The sequence below is a fragment of the Gallinula chloropus genome (assembly GCF_964237585.1).
Source record: "Gallinula chloropus genome assembly, chromosome: 3".
Taxonomy (NCBI): Eukaryota; Metazoa; Chordata; class Aves; order Gruiformes; family Rallidae; genus Gallinula; species Gallinula chloropus.
Window position 1 is genome coordinate 85935967 of NC_140087.1, and position 20614 is coordinate 85956580.

At 40.4% G+C, this 20614-nt stretch overlaps 1 protein-coding gene across 1 annotated transcript in view; it reads left to right on the forward strand.

Moving 5' to 3' along the window:
* Nucleotides 1-20614, forward strand: part of CEP162 (centrosomal protein 162) — a gene marked incomplete at both ends in the record, with an annotated part of 39803 nt that extends 19189 nt beyond the window's left edge. The window contains 15 exons of the mRNA XM_084261148.1: nucleotides 63-330; nucleotides 2319-2461; nucleotides 3144-3371; nucleotides 4326-4463; nucleotides 5366-5478; nucleotides 6247-6352; nucleotides 7351-7477; nucleotides 8331-8494; nucleotides 9777-9881; nucleotides 10930-11154; nucleotides 12229-12899; nucleotides 13712-13853; nucleotides 16496-16594; nucleotides 19491-19625; nucleotides 20384-20614. Coding sequence (XP_084117274.1) covers nucleotides 63-330; nucleotides 2319-2461; nucleotides 3144-3371; nucleotides 4326-4463; nucleotides 5366-5478; nucleotides 6247-6352; nucleotides 7351-7477; nucleotides 8331-8494; nucleotides 9777-9881; nucleotides 10930-11154; nucleotides 12229-12899; nucleotides 13712-13853; nucleotides 16496-16594; nucleotides 19491-19625; nucleotides 20384-20614 — 2895 coding nt within the window. The remainder of the gene's footprint in view (nucleotides 1-62; nucleotides 331-2318; nucleotides 2462-3143; nucleotides 3372-4325; nucleotides 4464-5365; nucleotides 5479-6246; nucleotides 6353-7350; nucleotides 7478-8330; nucleotides 8495-9776; nucleotides 9882-10929; nucleotides 11155-12228; nucleotides 12900-13711; nucleotides 13854-16495; nucleotides 16595-19490; nucleotides 19626-20383) is intronic.

Genomic DNA, 20614 nt, shown 5'->3' on the forward strand with positions numbered 1-20614 from the left:
AAGCCACCTTCAGATTACACTGGAGCTTAAAACTTGTTTTAAACAAATGTGTTCTATCACAGGCTCTTCGGCCTGGTTCCTTGAAGAATGAAAGATCAGAATCCATGGCAGCAAAACCAGTGTTATACAAGAATATCAGAAGTCCAGCAGCTTTATATAAAAAGAAATCTTCCTGTAGTCCGCATGGAGTGGTTAGAAGTTCTGGGTATGGGAAACCCACTTCACTTTCTAAACAATCTTCTCCAGTTAATGAAAAGAAAACACAAAAAGAAACTTACAAAAAGACCAGTATGAAAGTCAAAAATCCCACAGACAGAACAAGATCTAAAGGTAATTCTATCATAAAGTCGTCTGAGTTTTGAAAGCTAGAGAGCTTTGTTGTTCATGCTTCACATTAATTTAAAAAAATAATAAAATTGAGAATGTTGTAGAAGAAATGTAAACCCAAATGCAGTTAAGTACTGGTTGGGTTGGGTTTTTTTCCCTGTATCAGCATAAGGCTGCTGAAAGAGAGACTTTTAAATAAAGCTTTGTGCTGTAGTCGTGTTTAATTTCCACTCATCTGGTACTGCTGTGTTTGAGGCTTACCTACTGTTCTTCAGTAGGACCAAAACAATAGAAAGAGCTGGTGTTCAAAAAAGAAGTATCTGCAAGTTCTGCTTGTCACTACAGTAAATGCAAAGATTTGCTGACATACTTCTATGTGTGATGCTGAATTTCTCTCAGTTTATTTTTAGCTTTGCTTTCCTAGAGTACAAAGAAAGCACTAAAAAGGAAGTCCTATTTTCTGTTCATGCCTCTTATGACACTAAGGAAAAGAGAAATACAGCGTAGTTCTGTGAAAACTGAGCTGCAAGTAAAGGACTGAGGGTTTTTCTAAATTTTGGGTGAAGCCTGTAGAGTTTCATGAGATAATTCAGTTTAGTGGCTTTGCAGGTGATGTTTGCTATCACTGGGGAATGAGAAAGTAACGCTACAGATGCCCAGGTTTTCTGACACACCTGTAGGATGTAATGCTTTTAAAGAACCTGCAAGTAGTGTTGGTAAAAGTGTAGGATTATGTTGCCCACCTTAAGGAGACGCTTCAGTGCCAAAGTAAGGGACCTCTGTTTCTCAGTGCATTTCTGTGGTGCTCCCTGAAGAGGAGGGTGTGCAGCCAGGTGGAGGTGGTAAAATGGATGATGAGTCTCGAGAAAATGAGGCCACTAGCCTTGGAGAGGGGGACTGTTTACAAGGGCATGGAATGACAGGACAAGGAGTAATGGCTTTAAAGAGTGTAGGTTTAGATAAGGTATTGGGAAGAAATTCTTCTGTATGAGGGATGTATGCTGGCACAGGCTGCCCAGAGAAGCTGTGGCTGCCCCCTCCCTGGCAGTGTTCAAGGCCAGGTTGGATGGTGCTTGGGGCAGCCTGGTCTAGTGGAGGGGTGTCCATGCCCAAGGCAGGGGGTTGGATCTATATGATCCTTTAGGTCCCTTCCAACCCAAACCACTCTAGGATTCAAACATGGTCTTCCTTCTCTAGCTATAACCATTCTCCATAGCAATTTCAGGTGACTTCAGAGGTTAATGTCACCAGAATGCATTCTGCAGGGGGCGAATGGGAGAGAATGGCATTGAATCAACTTCCTAACGATCAGTGCTGAGGGAGGACTTTTGTGACAGGATAGTGTGACAAATGGAGAAAGTATTAAATTTGGAAAGTGATAATTGCCTGTTTGTTTTCAGGTATAGTACTCCTAGACAGGAGCTCTTAGCTTAAGTTGCTATCGGCAGAAATTAAACAGCAGTTGTAGTTACTGTCTGTATTTGAGAAGGCTAAGCTGTGAATAGTTCCATGGGTGTTACTTGCTCTCCAGAGGGACTTCCCTAATTTTTAATTCCCTGTCAAGTTGCTTTTTGATGCAAAAAATAAATGTTGCATGTCTTTGCTCTCTGCTCTCCATAGTTCATTTTGAACATTGACGTGTTGTATCTTCACCACAGATTGAAATACGTTGCATTTCTGTACACTCATATACTGGCCACTTCTCAAGCAAAGAACTGAGGTTACTTTGTTTAATGAGGGATTTTATTTTCCATCTACTTCTTTCAGTTGTTCCCTTGGGTTTGCTTTATCTTCCTTCACTTCCTTACTTAAAAAAAAATGACAATACTTTCCATAATGTCTCATTGCTCTCAAGTTTCTCTATTTAAAATTAAGATTTTAGAATACTCAATTTATATGCCCAAGAGGACAATCAAGTTAATAGGAGTATTTTTAAAGACATCAAATTCTGAATTTAATTTTGTTCTATTTTACTTTCTCCCTAAATGAAGAAGCCTTACTTGCTACTAGGATAATAAGATCTGCAACAAATGAACCAACTTCAAAGGGAAGTATTAGAACAGCTGTTTCTGGCCAATCAACTGTTAATAATCTTGGACACCAGACTGTGGATTATTGCAGGCAATATCAGCATGTAAGTAATAATCAGTGATGCTTCTAATTAAAGTGTGTACAACTTGTTTTGCAGCCTATTTTGTCAAGACTTTTAGCAATTATCACAAGATTGGCAAATGCTGGAGTTGGAATGCTTATTCATTCCTAAAAAAAATAGCATTTAGTGGTATAAAAGGGGAAAATTTTAAATAAACTTTTATTTAAAAGTATTCTGTTACGAATATTAAGTGGTACTACTGTTTGGGGTTTTTCACATTTGCATTGCATTAAATATTTAATAGCATCTTCTGACTTCTCCAGGATGACTGAATGTGCAGTACTGTGGTAGATTTTCCTTCTTCCTTACGAACTGTATAATAAAATAAGAATTCATTGAATACCTAAATCATTATTGCTTTTCAAAAAGCAAGGTGCATAATAAAGTAATTCTGGTAGCTGTGTGGTGGCTGGCATATGACAGGTGTGTTTGTTTCCTGTTGGCTTGTTTTCCTCGTACATACTTTACAAAAGAGAAAGTAATTCATTCAAGTAAATGCAGGATGTTTTGCTATTAGATTGTTGGGATTTTTTTTTTTGCCTTTTCAAGTACTTTATGAGGTTGCTGAGAGCCAAAAAAGGCAGTTAAATAAAATTGATGGCCCTAGTTTTTGGTAAGCAATCAGCTCAGTGTCCTGTTTCACTGCGGCTTTTCTCTTTGCTAGGATTTATCATTCTCTCCTATCAAAAGTTGTGATAGAGAACTGTATCTGCTGAAGCGAGTCCAGGTTGCAGAAGACGACCTGAAGGCAGCTCGGGATTTGATCGAACAGCTAACCAGCACGGCTTCCCAAAAAGAGAAGGAACTGGAGGCAAAGACACTGGAATTGAAAACCCAGCATGAAAAAGAGCTTTCTCGCTTGGGTCAGGAAAACTTTGTTCTTCAGAGTAAGGTACTGTAGCTTCTTGTATCCCGTTACTGCAGAACAGGAGAAATGCTGCTTCTGAAAATTAATCTTCTTTTACAGGAGTAGTTGAAATGACATGAGCAGAAAATCCTGATTTACACACATACTGCTAGTTTGTAAATGCATACCCACTGGTAGGTTTAGTGCCCTTAAGGCATGATCTTTTTTTCTTCCTACAGAGAGGATGGAATCATAGAATCACCTGGGTTGGAAGAGACCCTTCAGATCATCAAGTCCAACCACAGCCTAACCCTGACTAGTCCACTTCTAAATCCTGTCCTTAAGGACTTCAGCATTTAAACACCTTCATGGATGGTGACTCCACCACCTCCCTGGGCAGTCTGATCCTATGTTTAACAATACCTTCAGTAAAGAAATTCTTCCTGATATCTAATAAACTATGTTGCCCTGAGTTCCTTTAGTTTGCTATTTTGAGAGTTCTTTGTTTTTTTCCAAAGATTTAACTCACTTTTATGTAAAAAACCCCAAGCCAAACAAAAAAACACCCACCAAACAACCCCAAAAACATCAACAAAAAAATCCCTGCTGCAAAAACAACCAAACAAAAAAAACCCGCCCACCACCAAAGAAATAAAGTATCACTTGTTATAGATAAGTACTATATATTGAGATACTGTTCATTTTTTGATGAATTTCTCAATGTTGTGATTTGTCTGGAATATATGGCATATTCCCAGGGTTATTTCACTTTACACTCCTGTCTAGATACCTAAAACAGAAGAGGGAGTGTGAAACTTTGTTAACTTTTCCCAAGCTTTTTATAATTTTTACCTGGTTTGTAAGATTGGCTCATTTGTCTGCTTTCATATCTTAATGAAAAGATTGTTGTATTTATATTATAAAAGCATGGTCTTGTAGAGAACTCCACATTGCTAGCAAAGCTTTCTTCTTAATTGTGTGTCTCTCTATTTCTGAAAGTTAAGAAGCATGGAAGAGCTGACTCAAGAAAAGAGATGGACCCATCATGCAGCAACAGATCCTGTTGCTGAAGAAAAGCTGGCACAAATAAAAAAAGAAATTGAAGATCAAGAGATGATTATTCAAGGTTATCAACAGGTATACCACACAACATACTGAGCCAGTTTCAGAAACAAAAGTGTTTAATTGTTCTTTTTCTGTTAAAAATAGTTATCTTAGTATCTAAAAAGTAGATGAAATCATGGTGTGCAGGACAAATGTATTACAAGGTTAAAAAGAATTGCACACATGTCTTGTTTGGGCTAAGTTCTTCCATGATTCCATGTAACTGTTGTAAAGTGTAAAAGTACTCTGACTTGCCAGTTGAGAACTGGGAGAATGCTTTATGGCCAATAAAGAACCACAAACTTATTGTCCAATGTAGTAGAAAAATAGTATTTTTAAGCAGTGTTAGAAATTTTTAGGGTTGTTTTTTTAAGATGTTTTTCACAGGATCTGAGCAGCTGATTTCAAGGAAACCTTATTAATGTGCCTGATTTTAAATCCTTAGTCAAGTGTAGAAATAGATAAGGCAACTGTAGTAATCCTTTTGAATACTTGCAGCTGTAAAATCAATTAGGTTAGTTTAAACAGCTTCCAGCTGGCTGCTTAGCAGCATTTCTTGGTACAGGCACAAAGACTTGCTGGTATAGCTGTGAGCATCCCAAAAGGTTTGTGTCCAGAGTGTCCATGGGCAGGCCAAGCTCTGTTCTGTGAGCAGCCATCCATGGATGTGCTTTTACAATAAAGTCAGGAAAGCTTTGCAGAGGAACTGGCCTAGATTCTCCAGAATGAGCAGGCACTTGGACAGGATTGTTCAGGTTGCTGTATATTGCTTTAGCATAAAGATAGTGAAAGTAGATATCTGTTTTAGAAACCTAGTAATGAAACATGTAGTGCTTGCTGCCAGTGTTTCAGTAGGCAAACTGTGCAAGTCATAGACAATTGTTTTTGAACTGGAGGAAAATGGTAATTTTTGAACATTCTTTTCTTTGTCTTAGGAAAATGAGAGGTTATACAGACAAATGAAAGAGCTGCAAGTACAAAACAAAAAAAATGAGGAACGAATGTTTAAGGAGAATCAGTGTTTAATGTCTGAATTAATTGCCCTAAGGTAGGCTTATTGAAACATCTGACCTAAAGTCTCTGGAGTTTCCAACTGTGTTTATTTTTGAAGAATCACTGGGGAGTCTGTCATGCATGTTTTCCAGCTTTTCTTGGGTTTGTGGGTTTGTATTTTTCTTTTGAGAATTGATTTATGTTGATTATGGGCACTAAGTCTTCTTGCTGGTGTTGCAGACCTGTGGGAAGATGAGAGTCTTCCATTTGGGGAATATTTCAATGCTAAAATTCAAATACTCTTATTCATATTCAGATGCAGAGTAAGTATACTCCACTGGTTCTAGTATTATGGCTCTGCTCACCTGTCAAAATGTTTTGATACTGTTCTAACATGCACAGTAGATCAGGGGCTACAAGAGATCCTGGTAGTGGAGGAACCATCAGATTCACTGCACTGTAGGTCCTGTAAGATTTGCATCCTGTGCTAGTGATGAGAAAAAAGCCTAGGATTTGCACTTACTCTTGATTTACAAATCTTTGCTTGGGAGAGGCTCATACATGATTTCCACTGCTGCAGAGTAGTTTTTGTTTCCCTCCCTTGTGTAGTCCCAGCAAACAAGTTTGTGTGAGGTGAGATTTCAGGTGAAATATTTTGGGGTATAAAAATGTAATGCATAGTTGCTCCTTTGTTTTGAGTCTGCTTGGATTGACTTTGTGGTACCATTTTGGGGGGGAGTGAGGGTCTGTCTGTTTTTTAGTAGGCCACTGCTTGGGTGCCAGTTCACTGCACTGTGTAACTGGTTTTGCTGTTGCTGTTTAGAGAGAAGGCAGAGAAGACTAATACCCAGTCACGAGTAGTGCAGGATTCTGAACCAGCCAGAAGTCAGAGCTTCACAGAATTGATTTCAGAGCTTCGAGCAGCACAGGTAGGTACCTATCAAGCCTGTTTTTCACGTGTTCTTACAAAAGATGCATAACCACCCATCCTGTAGATTAATAATGCAAATTAGATAGTGGAGTGTGCTACTCTTCTACAGTGTTAATATTTGCCACATTATTTGTATATTACAAATGTCTCATCACGTGAACTTTCAGAAGTAATCCCCTAAGACATGGGTTCACTGAAAGAAGTGTAGTGTTGCCATTTTTACTGGCAGTTCTGAAGTATCTCGTGAGAGCTTGGAGAAAGTAGTGATACCTCTATAGCTTTCCAGCATAAGACAAATCCAGAGTGTTTATCCCTGCTGCATACCAAGGAAAGGTGTTCTAGGAAAGAACATCAGAGTGAAAAGAATCCTTTGTTGTTTGTTCATGTAGCTTTTTTTGTAGTCCAACATATGCTTGTGGTTTTGAAGGAGGGTGTTTAATAAGCTTCATGTTAAAATTAAAGATTTTCAGGATCATCCTTTGCTCTGTGTGCAAGTGGGGGGGAACTGTGTTGGAACATACTTTATCTGATAGCTGGACTCTGAATTACAAGCTGCTCCTTCTGTGGTTTTGGGGTTTTTGTTTAAACAGAATTAAAAACCCACAAAACAAAAAACCCAACACCTAGGTAGGTAGGTGATAAGAGGATCTGGATCCAGTGAGCTTCAAGACCAACAAAGGCCTTCCTGGTCTGGTAGAACTGACTTTAAAGACTCCAGGGACTGCCTTGGTTCCAGCCTCATAGGTCCTGCTGCTACACTTCCCTGACCTTAGGTCCAGCCTCTTAAGAGACTGAACACAAGGTCCAAAGGTGGAGAGAAACTCACAGACAACACTGACATGGTCAGGCACACAGATAACACAGAGATGTATGCCTTTGCTCACACCACAGAAATACACACAACTGTTGTGATTTAATCATTTTATGGTGTAAAAGCCTGTTTGGGTTTTTTGTATGTTTAGTTTTTCTTTTCTTACTGTTTTCTCAAAAACATAGAAGGAAGAAACTAAATTACAAGAAGAGATAAGACGCCTCAAACAAGATAAGCAAGCTCTTGAGGTAGACTTGGGACAAGCAAAGAAGGAGAGAGATTTAGCAAAAGTGCAGTTTGCATCCACATCAGGTAAAGCACCTTCATTTTGTTGAATAATTTTACCTACTCTGTGTTTCTCTAAATAAATGTGTTACTCAAACTTGTTTCTGACTAAAATATTAGCCAAATGCATCTAGACCATTTCCAAATATTGTCTAAATTTGTAATAAAAGCATATGGCAAAGGACATGCCACAGTACCTTTGGCACTCTATTAGAAAGACTTTCCTTGTGTCCAGTCAAACTCTTCGTTGTTGCCTATTAAGTTTTATTTCTTGTCCATCTTCCACTGGGCATGGAAAACAGACAATTCTATTTATATGACCGCTCTGTTCATAAGAAAGGATTGACTGTGGCACATCTTAATCTCCTATTTAGAGTTACATTTTTTTAAATGTAACTTATTTCTATCAGAACTCTTTCAGTTTGACTTTAGTTTAATTAATGAGAGAGGGCCAGAAATCAGATTCTCTTCTTCCAATACCAGAGTTGTAATATTTAACCCTGTGTCTCGTCTCAAAATGCTCAATCCCTAAGTGTGAGAAGGGTGGTCAATACATATCTAAGCATATGTTCCATATTGTCATCCATGTTGTTACTGAAAAACTTCACTAGAGCCTGATCAAGAGTAGAGCCCTGGGATTCTGTTTTAAATACTTTCAGTGGTAAACTTTGCCTAGTACTGTGTACAAGAGAAAAATGGTTTTTTTTCCAAATACTGTTGCATTTAAAATCCTAATTAGGGTCTGGTGTTAGAACTTCGCTGTCATAGCAGGATTGTAAAATAGAGTGAATGTATGAGATGTGCTAAGAAGGATAGTGTTGACTAATTATTCTATACATAATTACTAATAAAAAAACCTAAGGCTGTGTTATTCATGTAGGTGAAAAGTCCTATGAATTTAAAATTATGGAAGACTCATACAAACAGGAAATTACTAGTTTAAAAAAAAGACTTCAGTGGTATGCAGAAAACCAAGATCTTCTGGATAAAGATGCAGCCCATCTTAAAGATGCAAAAGAAGAAATTGAGAAACTAAAGCTGGAGGTGAGAATATCTACCTTTATCTAAGAAGTTGGAACTTAACATTCTTTCTTTTCTGGTGATGAGTGCAATGTAATTCTGTCCTTCATAATAATCCATTTTTTTCCAAGAAAAAAAAGTAAACTCTTGACCACCTTTAAATCAAATGTGGAATCTTTAGATGCAGAATTGATATTACTGCATACTGTGAGAGTTGCAAATGCAGAAGTCTTAAACCCCAGTTTTATGTCTATTGGATGTCTGGATGGTGCTCCTGGAAACAGAAGGAACGTGTTTCCTTAAAGCCTGCAAATTTCTTGACTACGAAAAGGAAGTACATTGTTACATTAACAAGTTGAGACATCCCTCTTGTCATTCTCTTTTCCTCCTTTTTATTCCATGCTAGCATAGAGAACGCCTTTTTTGTTTTTTTCTCTGAAATACCAGTTATAAATTTTTTCTTAGAAAAAGTCTCTGGCTGCTGTAACAGGGAGGAAAAAGCCAAAACAGTTGAAATACAAATCAAGCAAAACTAATCTTGTCTAGTTCTGAGATTTCCAATGACTACTTCTAAGTAGATCTGACCCAGGAGTCACAGAAATAAATAATTTCACCAGTGCTAAAATATAATTGATCTTGGAATGTTTTCCATGGTATTTTATTAGAGACGTCACAGATGAAAGCAGGTGCTTCTGGAGAAGCGGCCAGGGAAGGAGATCCCTTAAACAGTATCATATCAAACTTTGATTAACATATTGCTTTGAAGGAAAATATTTTCATTTCCATTTTCTCCAGGATGGACTGGTGTAAAGCTTTGAGTCTTCATGGCCAGTCTTTATGGGAATGCAGGAGAATCCCATTACTTGCCTTGATCCTCAGAGCCAGCATTTATCTAGGCAGAACATAATGTTGTTTTTTGGCTGTTTCTATATCGCACAGCCTTGCAAATCACAGACTGTTTTCTTAACTCACCATGAATTCATGTAATGCACTATAGCACTTTATATTACAGGTTATTAACCAAGGCTGCAGAAAGAAGCAGATTTACTGGTCTGAAGACAAGAATGTCTCAGAATTTAAGTTCTTTTCTAGATTTCTGTAGCCAATTTCAGCTCCTTTGATCTTAAGTGGCTTGAATAAGCTGCAACTTCGTTTAGGTACCTGAAGGAACAGTTAGTACAGAAATTACTATTACCAGGTTTTAAGTGGCAGAATGCTTACACTATACTCTGTGTGAGGTGCTTTTGTGCTCCATGACAACGTTTCTGAATATCTATTTCAGTTTATTTTCTCATAAATTGGGTAGGTCAAGAAACTCAGAGCTGAAGCTGGAGATCAGTGTGCGCAACAGAAGAAACGTCTGCGAGACAGAGCAGCAGATGCTAAAAGGATTCAGGATCTCGAGCGACAGGTATGCAGTGATAGAACTATGTTTTGCTTAACCTTTATTTCAGACAAGGTCTCTTACAACACTTACCAGCACTTTCAGAAGGACAAAGCATCAAATGAAGCCCTGTGATAAAGTAAATTGTGTTGCAGAATGTTCAACACAAAAAGCCACAACTATTTATGTACAAAGGGCTTTTCTACTACTACTTTCTAATAAGCTAAAAATACCCCTTTTAAAATCCTTTTAACATAAAAATACTGTTTAGAGCTTCTTGGGGGACAAGAGTGCAAAAGCACACCAAGCTTACTGTGTATCTTCCTAGGCTCCTTTTGTCTATGTTGAGTAGCCCCTTAACATTGTGACCAGTTTCAGCCAAGTTGATTCAGCAGTGGGGGTTTAAATTCTATTAGATTTCTACAAGATTCATAAAAATTGGGGAACTGGGGACGTTAAAATCAGTGTTTCTACTGAGGAAAGGCCAGGTGGGAGAGGGCCTTTCTGAAATTTAGGAGATGGCAGCTGTGTTTGGTAGAGACATGGGACAGATGGGAGAGATCCTCTGCAGTATTCTAGCATGAAGATCCACGTTAGAATACTGCAGAGTCAAGACTTCTTTTATACATAGATAAAAGAAGTCTTGACTGTAAAGTATCAGTTTTATTTTATTGAAGACTCTAAAAAAAATGCAAAAAGGCATATAATCTGGTTTTGTGAGTAGAATTTCAATACTGGTATGAAATATCTGTAACAGTTGGAAAAGGAGAATGTGCATGTAAGTCCAGAAGAAAAGGAAATACTTTTAATGGCATTAGGAGCCATATATAACTTTAGTGCCAAGAAAGTAAGTAAAAGGTTTGTTTGATGTAAAACAATCTAAAGACCAAAGCAGTATTTTAAGATTATGTCAAAGTCATGCTTTTCCATAAATAATAACATAAACAATGTAAAAAATTCTCAATGTACCCGGCTCAAGTGGATGACATTTGTTACCATTCTGTCACCTATTTCAGTTCACTTTTCAACAGAACTTCATTCATTTTGTCTTCTGACTTAATTTTCTGTTTGATAGATCAGAGAAATGGAAGGAATACTAAAGAGAAGGTATCCGAATTCTTTGCCTGCTTTGATTTACGCTGCTGCCGCTGCTGAGAAAACTGATGATCTGTCAGCTAAAACGAAGACAGTTGATTTTTTGGAGAGAAGAATAAAAAAGTTAGAAACGGAACTTGAAGGTAAAGATGATGAAGCTAAAACCAGTCTCCGTGCCATGGAACAACAATTTCAAAAAGTAAAGGTAAAAGTTGCAGGCATGTGGAGTAGTTTACTCCACAATAACAGTCACAAAGTTAACACGGAGTAGTGGTGAAAACTGAAGGCAGAGTGACCACCTTCAAGGGAAAAACATACTCAATTTATAACCAGAATTTCAGTAGCTTTGGGCACCTAAGATAAAAAGAGCATTGAAATCGCTAGAGTAGTATTTAAACTGGGAGGACACGTTATTGAGGCATAACAATTAATTCTTACAGCTGGGATAAGTGGATTTCATCCTGTGTGCTGGAGTAGCTGAGCACCTAGTTCCTTCCTGCACGAAGGCTGTGGTTGCAAAGGGCTGCTGCCTGCGTGTTTCTGTGGGGGGCGCCTGGGAACATTAAAGATTCTCAGGTCTAAAGACTTGTGTTAGGAAGCGTGGAATTCTGGCATTTTACTTCAAGGAGAAGGGGAACTGCACAGCTGCTTCATGAGCAGGAAGTGAGAGCACTGGCCACTTGGTTCTCCTTTTTGTCCCTGTGAATAACTCACCATGCTTTCCTCAGAGGCTATCCAGGCTAGGCTTTCCTCAGCTTTCTAGGGAGAAAGATTGTCTCTTTCTGAATTCAGACTTCTGTACTTAATAAAGAAATAAATAAAATATGTCCTGCTAAAATTCTAAGGCTTTTTAGAAAAATGAAATAAAATTTCGAAACTGACATACGGCAATGACCTAATGGCAGGGGTGGCTTATTTTAAAAAAAGACTCCTTGCTGTATTAAAATAAGATGTTCTTTGCCAGTCCAAGTTGGTAACAGCTGAAGAGAATTTAATTACATAAAAATGAAATTGTTTCTTCAGAATTTATTGTGAGTAAAGAATTATTTTGTAGTGAAGATTTTGGGTGACTCTGTTTTACAGCAGACTCAAGTTTGCCTCCTGTAGTTTTTTAACTCACTAATTTCTGAACTGATTGCCTAGTGTTGTTAGTAATACTGATTTGTGGCATATTGCTTCAGATGTGCACTAGCTTTAAAGAACAGTAAGAAGAGCAAATAATAAAAGTACAGTGAAGGAACCTGCTTTTTCTTTTCCTCCTCCCACCCCTGTCCTGCAGATACAGTATGAGCAGAGACTTGTGGAGCTTGAGCAACTACTGGCTTACAAATTTATGAGGGAATCACCAAAACTGAATGGTGATAAAAACAGTTCTACAGAACTTGAAGAGGAGCTTCAGAATCTAAAGAAGACCCATCAGATCACTGTTAAAAATCTCCAGACAGAAATTGAAAACCTTAAAAGTCAAAATTCCCAATTAAAACTCAGAAGTAAAAAGAATAATAAAGATTCAGAATCCACGGACTCTCAAATGAAACAGGGTAATACAAAAGACAGACTATTAAAACTAAATGAAGAACTGGTCACCAAAAACAGAGAAATACAAGACCTTACAAAAACTGTAGAGAAACTTCAAAAAGAAAGGATGGTCATGTTGTCTGATAATAATTTGAGAAATAAAACCGACAATAAGGAAAACTCTACAGTGGGCTTGAAAAAGAATACCTCAGCAACAGATAAAAGGAATGCCAACAACAGGGAAATCTTTCCAAGCCTTTCCAAGGATGACAAAGTATACCAGCCACATTCCTTTTCTGATTCTAATCTCTCAGAAGTTCTGCAAGAAAATGCACAGTTGAAAGAGGAGCTAGAAAGGTTGTCTCTAGAAATGAACGAGCAGAGGGTGAAGTCACAAGCAACACTGGCTTATTCTGAAAATAACATGCGAAGGTAAATGCTCAAATGTGTTTCTTATTAAAGTGTTGGCTGATATAGGATTGATGTGACACATTAACATGTCAGCCATTTGTGAAGCTACTTATGCTTGGCCAATGTTCTCTGTAAATTTCATTTTTAGTGGTTGTTTTGGGTTTTTAAGAGCAGTGCACTGTCATGACCCATTATACAGACAAACCTATATTAATCCTCGTTATTAATGCTACAATTCATCATGGCTTTTAGTAAAAAGATCTCAGTATAACTTGTGGAACCTTAGATGCTTTGTGTTGTATAGTGTTAATATTTGCAACCCGTACTTCCCTTCAGACTGGGGTATGCTTTCAGTGGGGTCTACTTGACCAACTGTAGAAACTTCATACTTCACCTGGTCTCACTCAAATCCCTTCATAGACAAAGTAGAGGAAATTGGCATATTTAGATGGCAACACATTCTGTACTGACACAGAAACCTGAAATAGGATGGCTGAATTATGATTTAAAAGCATCCACTTCCTCTCTCAGGTTTTTGGGGTGTTTTTGGTAAGAGGAGCCAAAAAAGGTGATTGGGTGAGTTTTCTGTATTGTAGCTGTCTGTAGGTAAATGAGGCACATGCCCAACATTGAAGGCTTCACACCCTGTCATCCCCCGGGGCAGACGAAGTAAGGGCAGTGCTCTCTTGCCAGGTTTGGGTGTGAAATTTAAGTTGTGTGCTGCCTTTCATGTTTTTGATATTTTATGTTTTCAAGTGAGAAACTTTGCTGCGTTTCTGAAGAACTGTCTGTATCTGCTTTGTTACATCTTCTTTTCCACTCACTCTCTTCAGGATACAGGAAGACACAGCGGAATACATCGCGTCCCTGAAAGCTTCCCATCAGAGGGAAGTGGAGACGATCCTTTGCCAGCATGCAAAGGAGCATTCTACTTCTAAAGTAGCTGAACTAAACAGCAGAATTTCAACACAAGAGGTAAGATGCAGTAAATAGATTCATTACATATAGTGTTAAAGTTATTTCTTTCTAGATTATTATAAACTTTCTCTTTCTTTGAATTAGGATCTCGTGTTTTAAAAATGGGCCTGTGCCACTGCATTTGCAGAATCAGAGGATGGCTGACATTGAGGGACCTCTGGAGGTCGTCTTGTCCAGCTCCTCCTGCTCAAGCAGAGTCACCTAGAGTCAGGTCCTCAGGACTGTGTCCAGATGGCTTTTGAATATCTCCACGAAAGGAGATTGAACAATCTCATGGGGTTAGAGACCCAAATAATGCTTGGCCACCCTCACAGTAAAGACATTTTCCTTACGGTCAGGCAGAGCCCCCTGTATTTCAGCCTGTGCCCTTTGCTGCTTCTGCACTGGGAAGAGCCTGGCTCTGTTGTCTTTGCACCCTCTCTTCAAATATTTGTAAACATTGATGAGATCCTGCTGAACCTTCTCTCCTCCAGGCTAAACAGATCCAGCTCCTTCAGCCTTTCCTCATGAGAGATGCTCCTGTCCCTTCATCATCATCTTAGTGGCCCTTTGCAGGGTCTCTCCAGTACTCTGTGTCTTGCACTGGGAGCCCCAGAGCTGGACATGGCACTCCAGGTGTGGCTTCACTAGAGCCACTAGATTAGAGGGGAAGGACCACCTTCCTCAGCCAGCTGGCAACTTTCATACTAACACAGCCCAGGTTACCATTAGCTTTTTGTTTAACTTGGTGTCTGCACCAGGACACCCAGGTCTTTTTCTGCAGGGGTGCTTGTCAGCTGTTTGGCCCCAGCATGTCCTGGTGCCTGGGGTTGTTCCTCCCCAGGAGCAGAACTTTGCATTACCCTTTCTTTAAGTTCATTAAGTCCCTGTCAGCCCATTTCTCCAGCTTCTCAGGTCCCTCTGGATGGCAGCACAACCCTCTGGTATATCAGCTGCTCCTCCCAGGTTTATATGATCATTAAACTTGGTGAGGGTACACCCTGCCTCATCATCCAGAACATTAATGAAGGTATTGAACAGGATTGGACCCAGAATTGACAATTCTACACAGCACCCCTGAGTTACTGGCCTCCCACTAGACTTGATTGCATTCATCACCACCCTCTGGCCCAGCCATTTAAGTCAGTTTTCAGTCCACCTTGCTGCTTGCCCAACCCATACTTCATCAGGCCCTCTGTGAGGGCTGTACAGGAGACAGTGCTGAAAGCCTTACTGCTAAGATGTAGGTAGGCAATATCCACTGCTCTCCTTCACCTGCCAAGCCAGTCAGCTCATCTAAGAGGGTTATCAGGTTGGTCAAGCTTCCCCTTTGTGAATCCATGCTTACCAGTCCTGATAACCTTCTTGTCCTTTGTGTGCCTGCCAGGGTTCCACGATTAATTGCCATCCTGCCCGAGGATGGAGGTGAGGCTGACTGGACTGTAGTTACCAGTGTTCTCCTCCTTGCCCTTACTGAAGGCAGGAGTGACATTTGCCATGAGCCCACATAGTTGCATCCTGCTGGGCCATGGACTTATTTATGTCCAATTTGCAAGTATTGTCTGACCAGATCCTCTTCCAACAAGGGTGTATCTTCCTCTTCCAGACCTGCCCTTTAGTCTCTGGGGCCTTGGATTCCAGAAGGCCAGTCTTATTAGTAAAGACTGAGGTGAAGGTGGCATTCAGTACCTCAGCATTTTCCATGTCCTGGGTCACTAAGCCTCTGCTCACTCACGAGCAGACCCACGTTTTCTCAGGTCTTCTGTTTGCTCCTTAGGTACTTACAGAAGCCCTTGTTGCCTTTGCCAGTCTTGCCAGATTCAGTTCCAGGTGGACTTGAACTTTCCTAACCACATTTCTGCAAGCTCAGGCAGTGTGTGCATTCCTCCCAGGTTACCTGTCCTTGTTCCCACTGTCTGTAGGCTTCCTGTTGATGTTTGAGTTTTTGCCAGGAGATCCTTGTTCATCCATGCAGGCCTCCTGGCATTTTTGTCTGACTTTTTTGCTTATTGGGATGGACTGCTCTTGAGGTTGGAGGAGGTGACACTTGAATGTCAACCAGCTTTCTTGGGCCCTTCTTCCTCCCTAGGACACCATCCTATCTTTCAGGCAGATCTTTGAGAGGCCCAAGTCTGCTCTCCTGAAGCACAGGGTTGTGATCACATCCCAGGCAAACCCTTCCTTTTTTGGGAGTTCAAGATCCAGCAGAGCTCCTTTCCTCACTGGCTCCTCTCTCGCTTGGGTCAGGAAATCCTCACCAGTGCTGCCCAGGAACCTCCTGGATTGCCTTGCTGTGTTGTTCCTACAGCAGCTCCCAGGGTGGTTGAAGTGCCCCACGAGGCCCTGGGCCTGTGATGGTGTTTGTGTTAATTTTTTGGGAGGTTTTACGTGCAGTGTGAAGGTACAAAGAGCTGTCACGTTCAGACTGTCTCGGGACTTTCTGTAACTGCAGAAAGTAGCCTGAAGATCGAGACTTGTTTCCATGTTACTCCATGGGTACAAGGTGCCATCTACAGTCCTCCATGTGGCTTGTCAAACAGGAACAGTTTGCACACGTGTTAGAGGTCGCGTCACTAATAGATGCATCACTGCTCCCTGCAGCACCACAATACCGACTGCATTTGTGGTGTTGATGATGACTACTCCTAACCTTTTTCTAGGTATTAATAAAACATCTCCAAGAACAAATCAGTGGACAGCAGAGACATCAGGAAGCCCTTGTAGTTTCACAGACGCGAGAGAAACTCCTGCAAAAGGAGGTATGTTTACGTTTGGATTGGGGGTACCTCGTTCCAGTAAGAGTTTTCACCTTCATCCTTGTAAAGCCTCAAATAACATCTAGTAAAATAAATCTTAGAAACAGGATCTTTCTCAGGTGCTTCTACATCAGTGACACCTGCGAACACAGGATGTTTTTCTCATGTGAGCAAGAGAACAATGCAGCACAGAAGGTGGATCTCTGACCTCCTTATGTTTTTATTTTAATTATTTTTAATGTTAGAAATGTCTGACATCAGCATGAAAATTGATCAGCAGGTTAATCCAAGAATTTATAGCCACCTCTTTGAGCGTGTCGATGGGTGGTAAATAGACCAAGGGACTTGTTCATTATAAAGAGAGTATTTTGTTACTGTTTTCAAATTCTTTGTTCAGATAAAACCTTCATTTTTTTCTTCCATCATTGCCAGAAATCTGACTTCAGCAATTGCATTCTTGGTTTTCTCTTTTGATATCTATGAAATCTGAGGTCTCTTGAGAAGGTTAGTTATGACAGTCTGAAATTCACTGGTCTGTGAGAGGGGAATTCTCAATTTCTCCTAATCTTCTATTGCTATTAATGACATACAATCTAAAAATTACATTTGCTCATGTTTTCATTTTTTGGGTTATTACTGTTTAAAATTGCTTGTCTGTCATTAGCATAATGCTTTTTGGAACTACTGGCTTTGCTTTTGTCCTTCCTGAAGTGCTGCCAATCTCTTCTTTGTTGCTTTGTATCACCTCCTGTTGAGGAGAGGGTTATAGCCTCTCTCAGCACTGTGCCTATGCTTAATTCACCGTCTCAGTGATCTCCATTGCTAATTTTCACTTCATTTTGATAATAAAGTAATTAACCTGCAGTAGTTATTAAAAGGAATTCTCCAGTTCTGTAAGGGACTGAGAACTCCAGACATTTAATCTTGTTTGCTGCCCTTAATTAGAAGACATGAATGAAGTATAAGTATGTTTTTAGTACATGCTTAATATAATTAATCTTACTAAACTCATTCAGTATTTAGTTTATCTGTGCAAAGTTTCGCCTCTGGTGAGAGGCCTAGAAAAGGGGGGGTTTGTGGGGAGAGAAAAGCTCTCCTGTTACACATGCTCTGTATTTACAGAACACAGGCTGGGGCTTCGGGTTCGCATTACAAACCTAAATGGCAGATGGCACCTTTTTGTACAAAGCTTGTTTGGCTCCAGTGACCTGCTGGGAAAACAGGGTGAGAGTGTAGAGAGACAAGTGTTATTTGATGTATTTGTTTCTTCTGTGCCCCTTTGCTGTACAGATTATTGGTGGTCACAATGGTGAAAAGAGCGGTCGTTCTATCCGACCCACGGGGTACAGGCTGAGTTGGAGGTGCTGGCATTTAAGGCAGTGTAGCAAGGTACCTTTGTTACAGACCACGTTGTAAGGCTGTGCAGAGGGAAATGTCAAAGCCAAGCCTTGCTTTTGCCCTCCAGTGTGATTGCTGCACTGCTTATAAAATACATTTTAAGTGTTATGTGGTGTCGTAAGTTGAGCTGAAAAATGAAAGCAACCAAACCTGCAAGGGGAATTGGTCATGATAGGGAAAGCTACTACTGTTTGCAAATAGGATTGAGTCTCCTCTTTGTAAAACAGTGGTACCTCAGAAAAGGGGAGCTTTTTTTCTGAGGCTCACTGGAAGGTTTTGACTGCTCATCTCAGAAAGGCCGTTCTGGGTGGTGGTCATTAACCATGTACTTCTCATGCATAACAGCTTCCCTGTAGGGCAGCTTTGTATTGAACATAGTTCTGTTGGTGGCAAAATACATGGAGCCCATTTTCTGCTGGGGCTTTTTTCCCTTCATAACCTCATTCCTGCATGGGTTTTTTTTCTTGGATTGGATTATGCACTTGAGATCACATGACAGCCCTTCCCTTCAGTGGGGCAGCCTGGCAGACAAGCAGCAGGCATTCATTTGCACAGACCTTCTGAAACAAAAGACTTGTGCTCCTTGCCAAACGTGGCTGCAATTGGTTTGCAGATTCAAAGCTGCTGGAGTAGCAGACAGGAAAAACATAACAGCATTGGCCTTCTTTTAGAAAACCATGCTAAAAAATGGAAATAGCAGTAAGGAATCTTGGACTCGCTCCTGAGCAAGAGGGACAGCATCTTTTGTGAAGTACACAATGCTTCTGACTCCTTGGATTTCAGCAGCAGAGAGCTGAGGATGGCTGAGTGCTTGAAGAGGGTTAGTGGTTCGTAGGTATGTTGGGAAGCTGAGGGTTATAATAAAGGGTAAGGACTTCAGAGCTTTTACTTCAGTTTTATGCACATGATGAAAGGGATGGGAAAAGGCTGTTCAAAGGATGATCAATGAAGAAATACCAAGTTACTTAAAATAGGTGAGGAATGAGAAGAAACCAGTGGAGTTTCATGTGGAAACAACCTAAATATCTGGAAGATGATGAAATTGGTTCGAAGCCTTTGCTAGAGTTGATTTGACCTGGAAATTGTTAGACCAATGGAGGTTTGTAATCGTGTTTGTTAACAGCATGTCTCCTCTTACTTTAATCCAGGGTGTGAGAAGGGATTGTGTTAGAACATCTAATCATTATGTTCTCTTAATTTTTAGTGTGTTTAGCACTATAAAAATTGTCTGTGAATTATCACTGCCTAACACCTTATGAACAGGATTAGTTCATCAAAAAGACTGTGGTTCCTTGTCCTCAGACCACTTTTAACAAATCAAAGATGCTAATCCAAGCCCCTGTTCAAATTTTTCAGTGAAGAAGATTCCTCTTTTATGTCTTCATTTCTGCATCTTTTGAACGGAATGGTTAAAGAACGCCAATGTACTTTGGAAGGAATCTGTTTGATACACTGCATAATGCAGTGATAACAATTCCCATCAATTCTCTCCCAACTGTAGGTGGCAAAATTATTGGAAGAACTGAGAGAGGCTAAGGAGAGCCAAAGTCCGGAAATGAAACATTTCTTGAGCCTGGAAAAGAAAATCAGGCACATAGAGACCAGACACGCCATAAGAGAGCAAGAAATCCGAAAGGTACACCAGAGTCTGCCTGCTTTTATTTCTCAGGAGCAGTCTGTCAGTTCAGCTCTAATTCTGTGGTATTTGCCTGGGCTCGTTTAGCCCATATGGTGGGGGGGAGGGAAGTCCTTTTTGCTGCAGCCATAGTTTTAACTTTGGCCCCTGCTCGAGGCAGTGCTGGTCAGGGCTGCCTTGCTGGGGGACTTTCTTGGGCACCACTCACGTGTGTCACTTCCTCGCAACTTGTGCAGAGGGTTGGATGGACCCCGTGGCCTCTAGAAGTCCCCCTCTGTCATTGGGTTATTTGGAATGCCAGTTATGCTGTGAAAGCTAGTTCCTGCAAGAGTTTCTAATGCAGTGAGTTAGAATGTGGTCTCTGTAAAGGTACAGTAGGAGCCCAGAACACGTCCTTCTGATTTGGCTTGTTTTTCTTGCAGAGCGTTCTTTCAATTAGCACGCTTAATGGCAGTGCCAGAGGTTTGTTTTGAGTACAGTGGGGTTTGTGTCATACACTCAGCTTTGTCTTAAATAATCAGACTCTTTAATTGCTGTTTTGGAGCGGGTAAGTTAAATTCTCCTGAGGCTTATTAGTCAGTAATGGATTCTTCCCTTCTGTCGTTAATGCAAATATTTAAAGGAGTTTATGGCGATCGGAGTGATGTTTGTGCTGCTCAGAACCAATCGCTCCCACGTGACGTTGGGTGTTGTGCTTTGGGACTGAGCATTGCTTTGTGAGGGGGGAGTCACAGTGCTGCTCTGCTGCTAATTTGCAGGCAACCCAGCTGGCACAGCATGTTACCGAGGCACGGCAAACCCAGGAGTCTGACAAGTGGCGAAGGCTGGTGCAACGGAAAAACCGGGAGCTGGAGGAATTTCGAGTGGAGTTTGATTTGATGTTGGAAGTTCTACGTGAGCTGCAGAAACAAGGGGTGGTTATCCCTGTGCCGGGCGGCAGTGGGCTCAGCGGGACGGGCGGCTGTTGGAAGGACGGGTTAGGAGTTTAG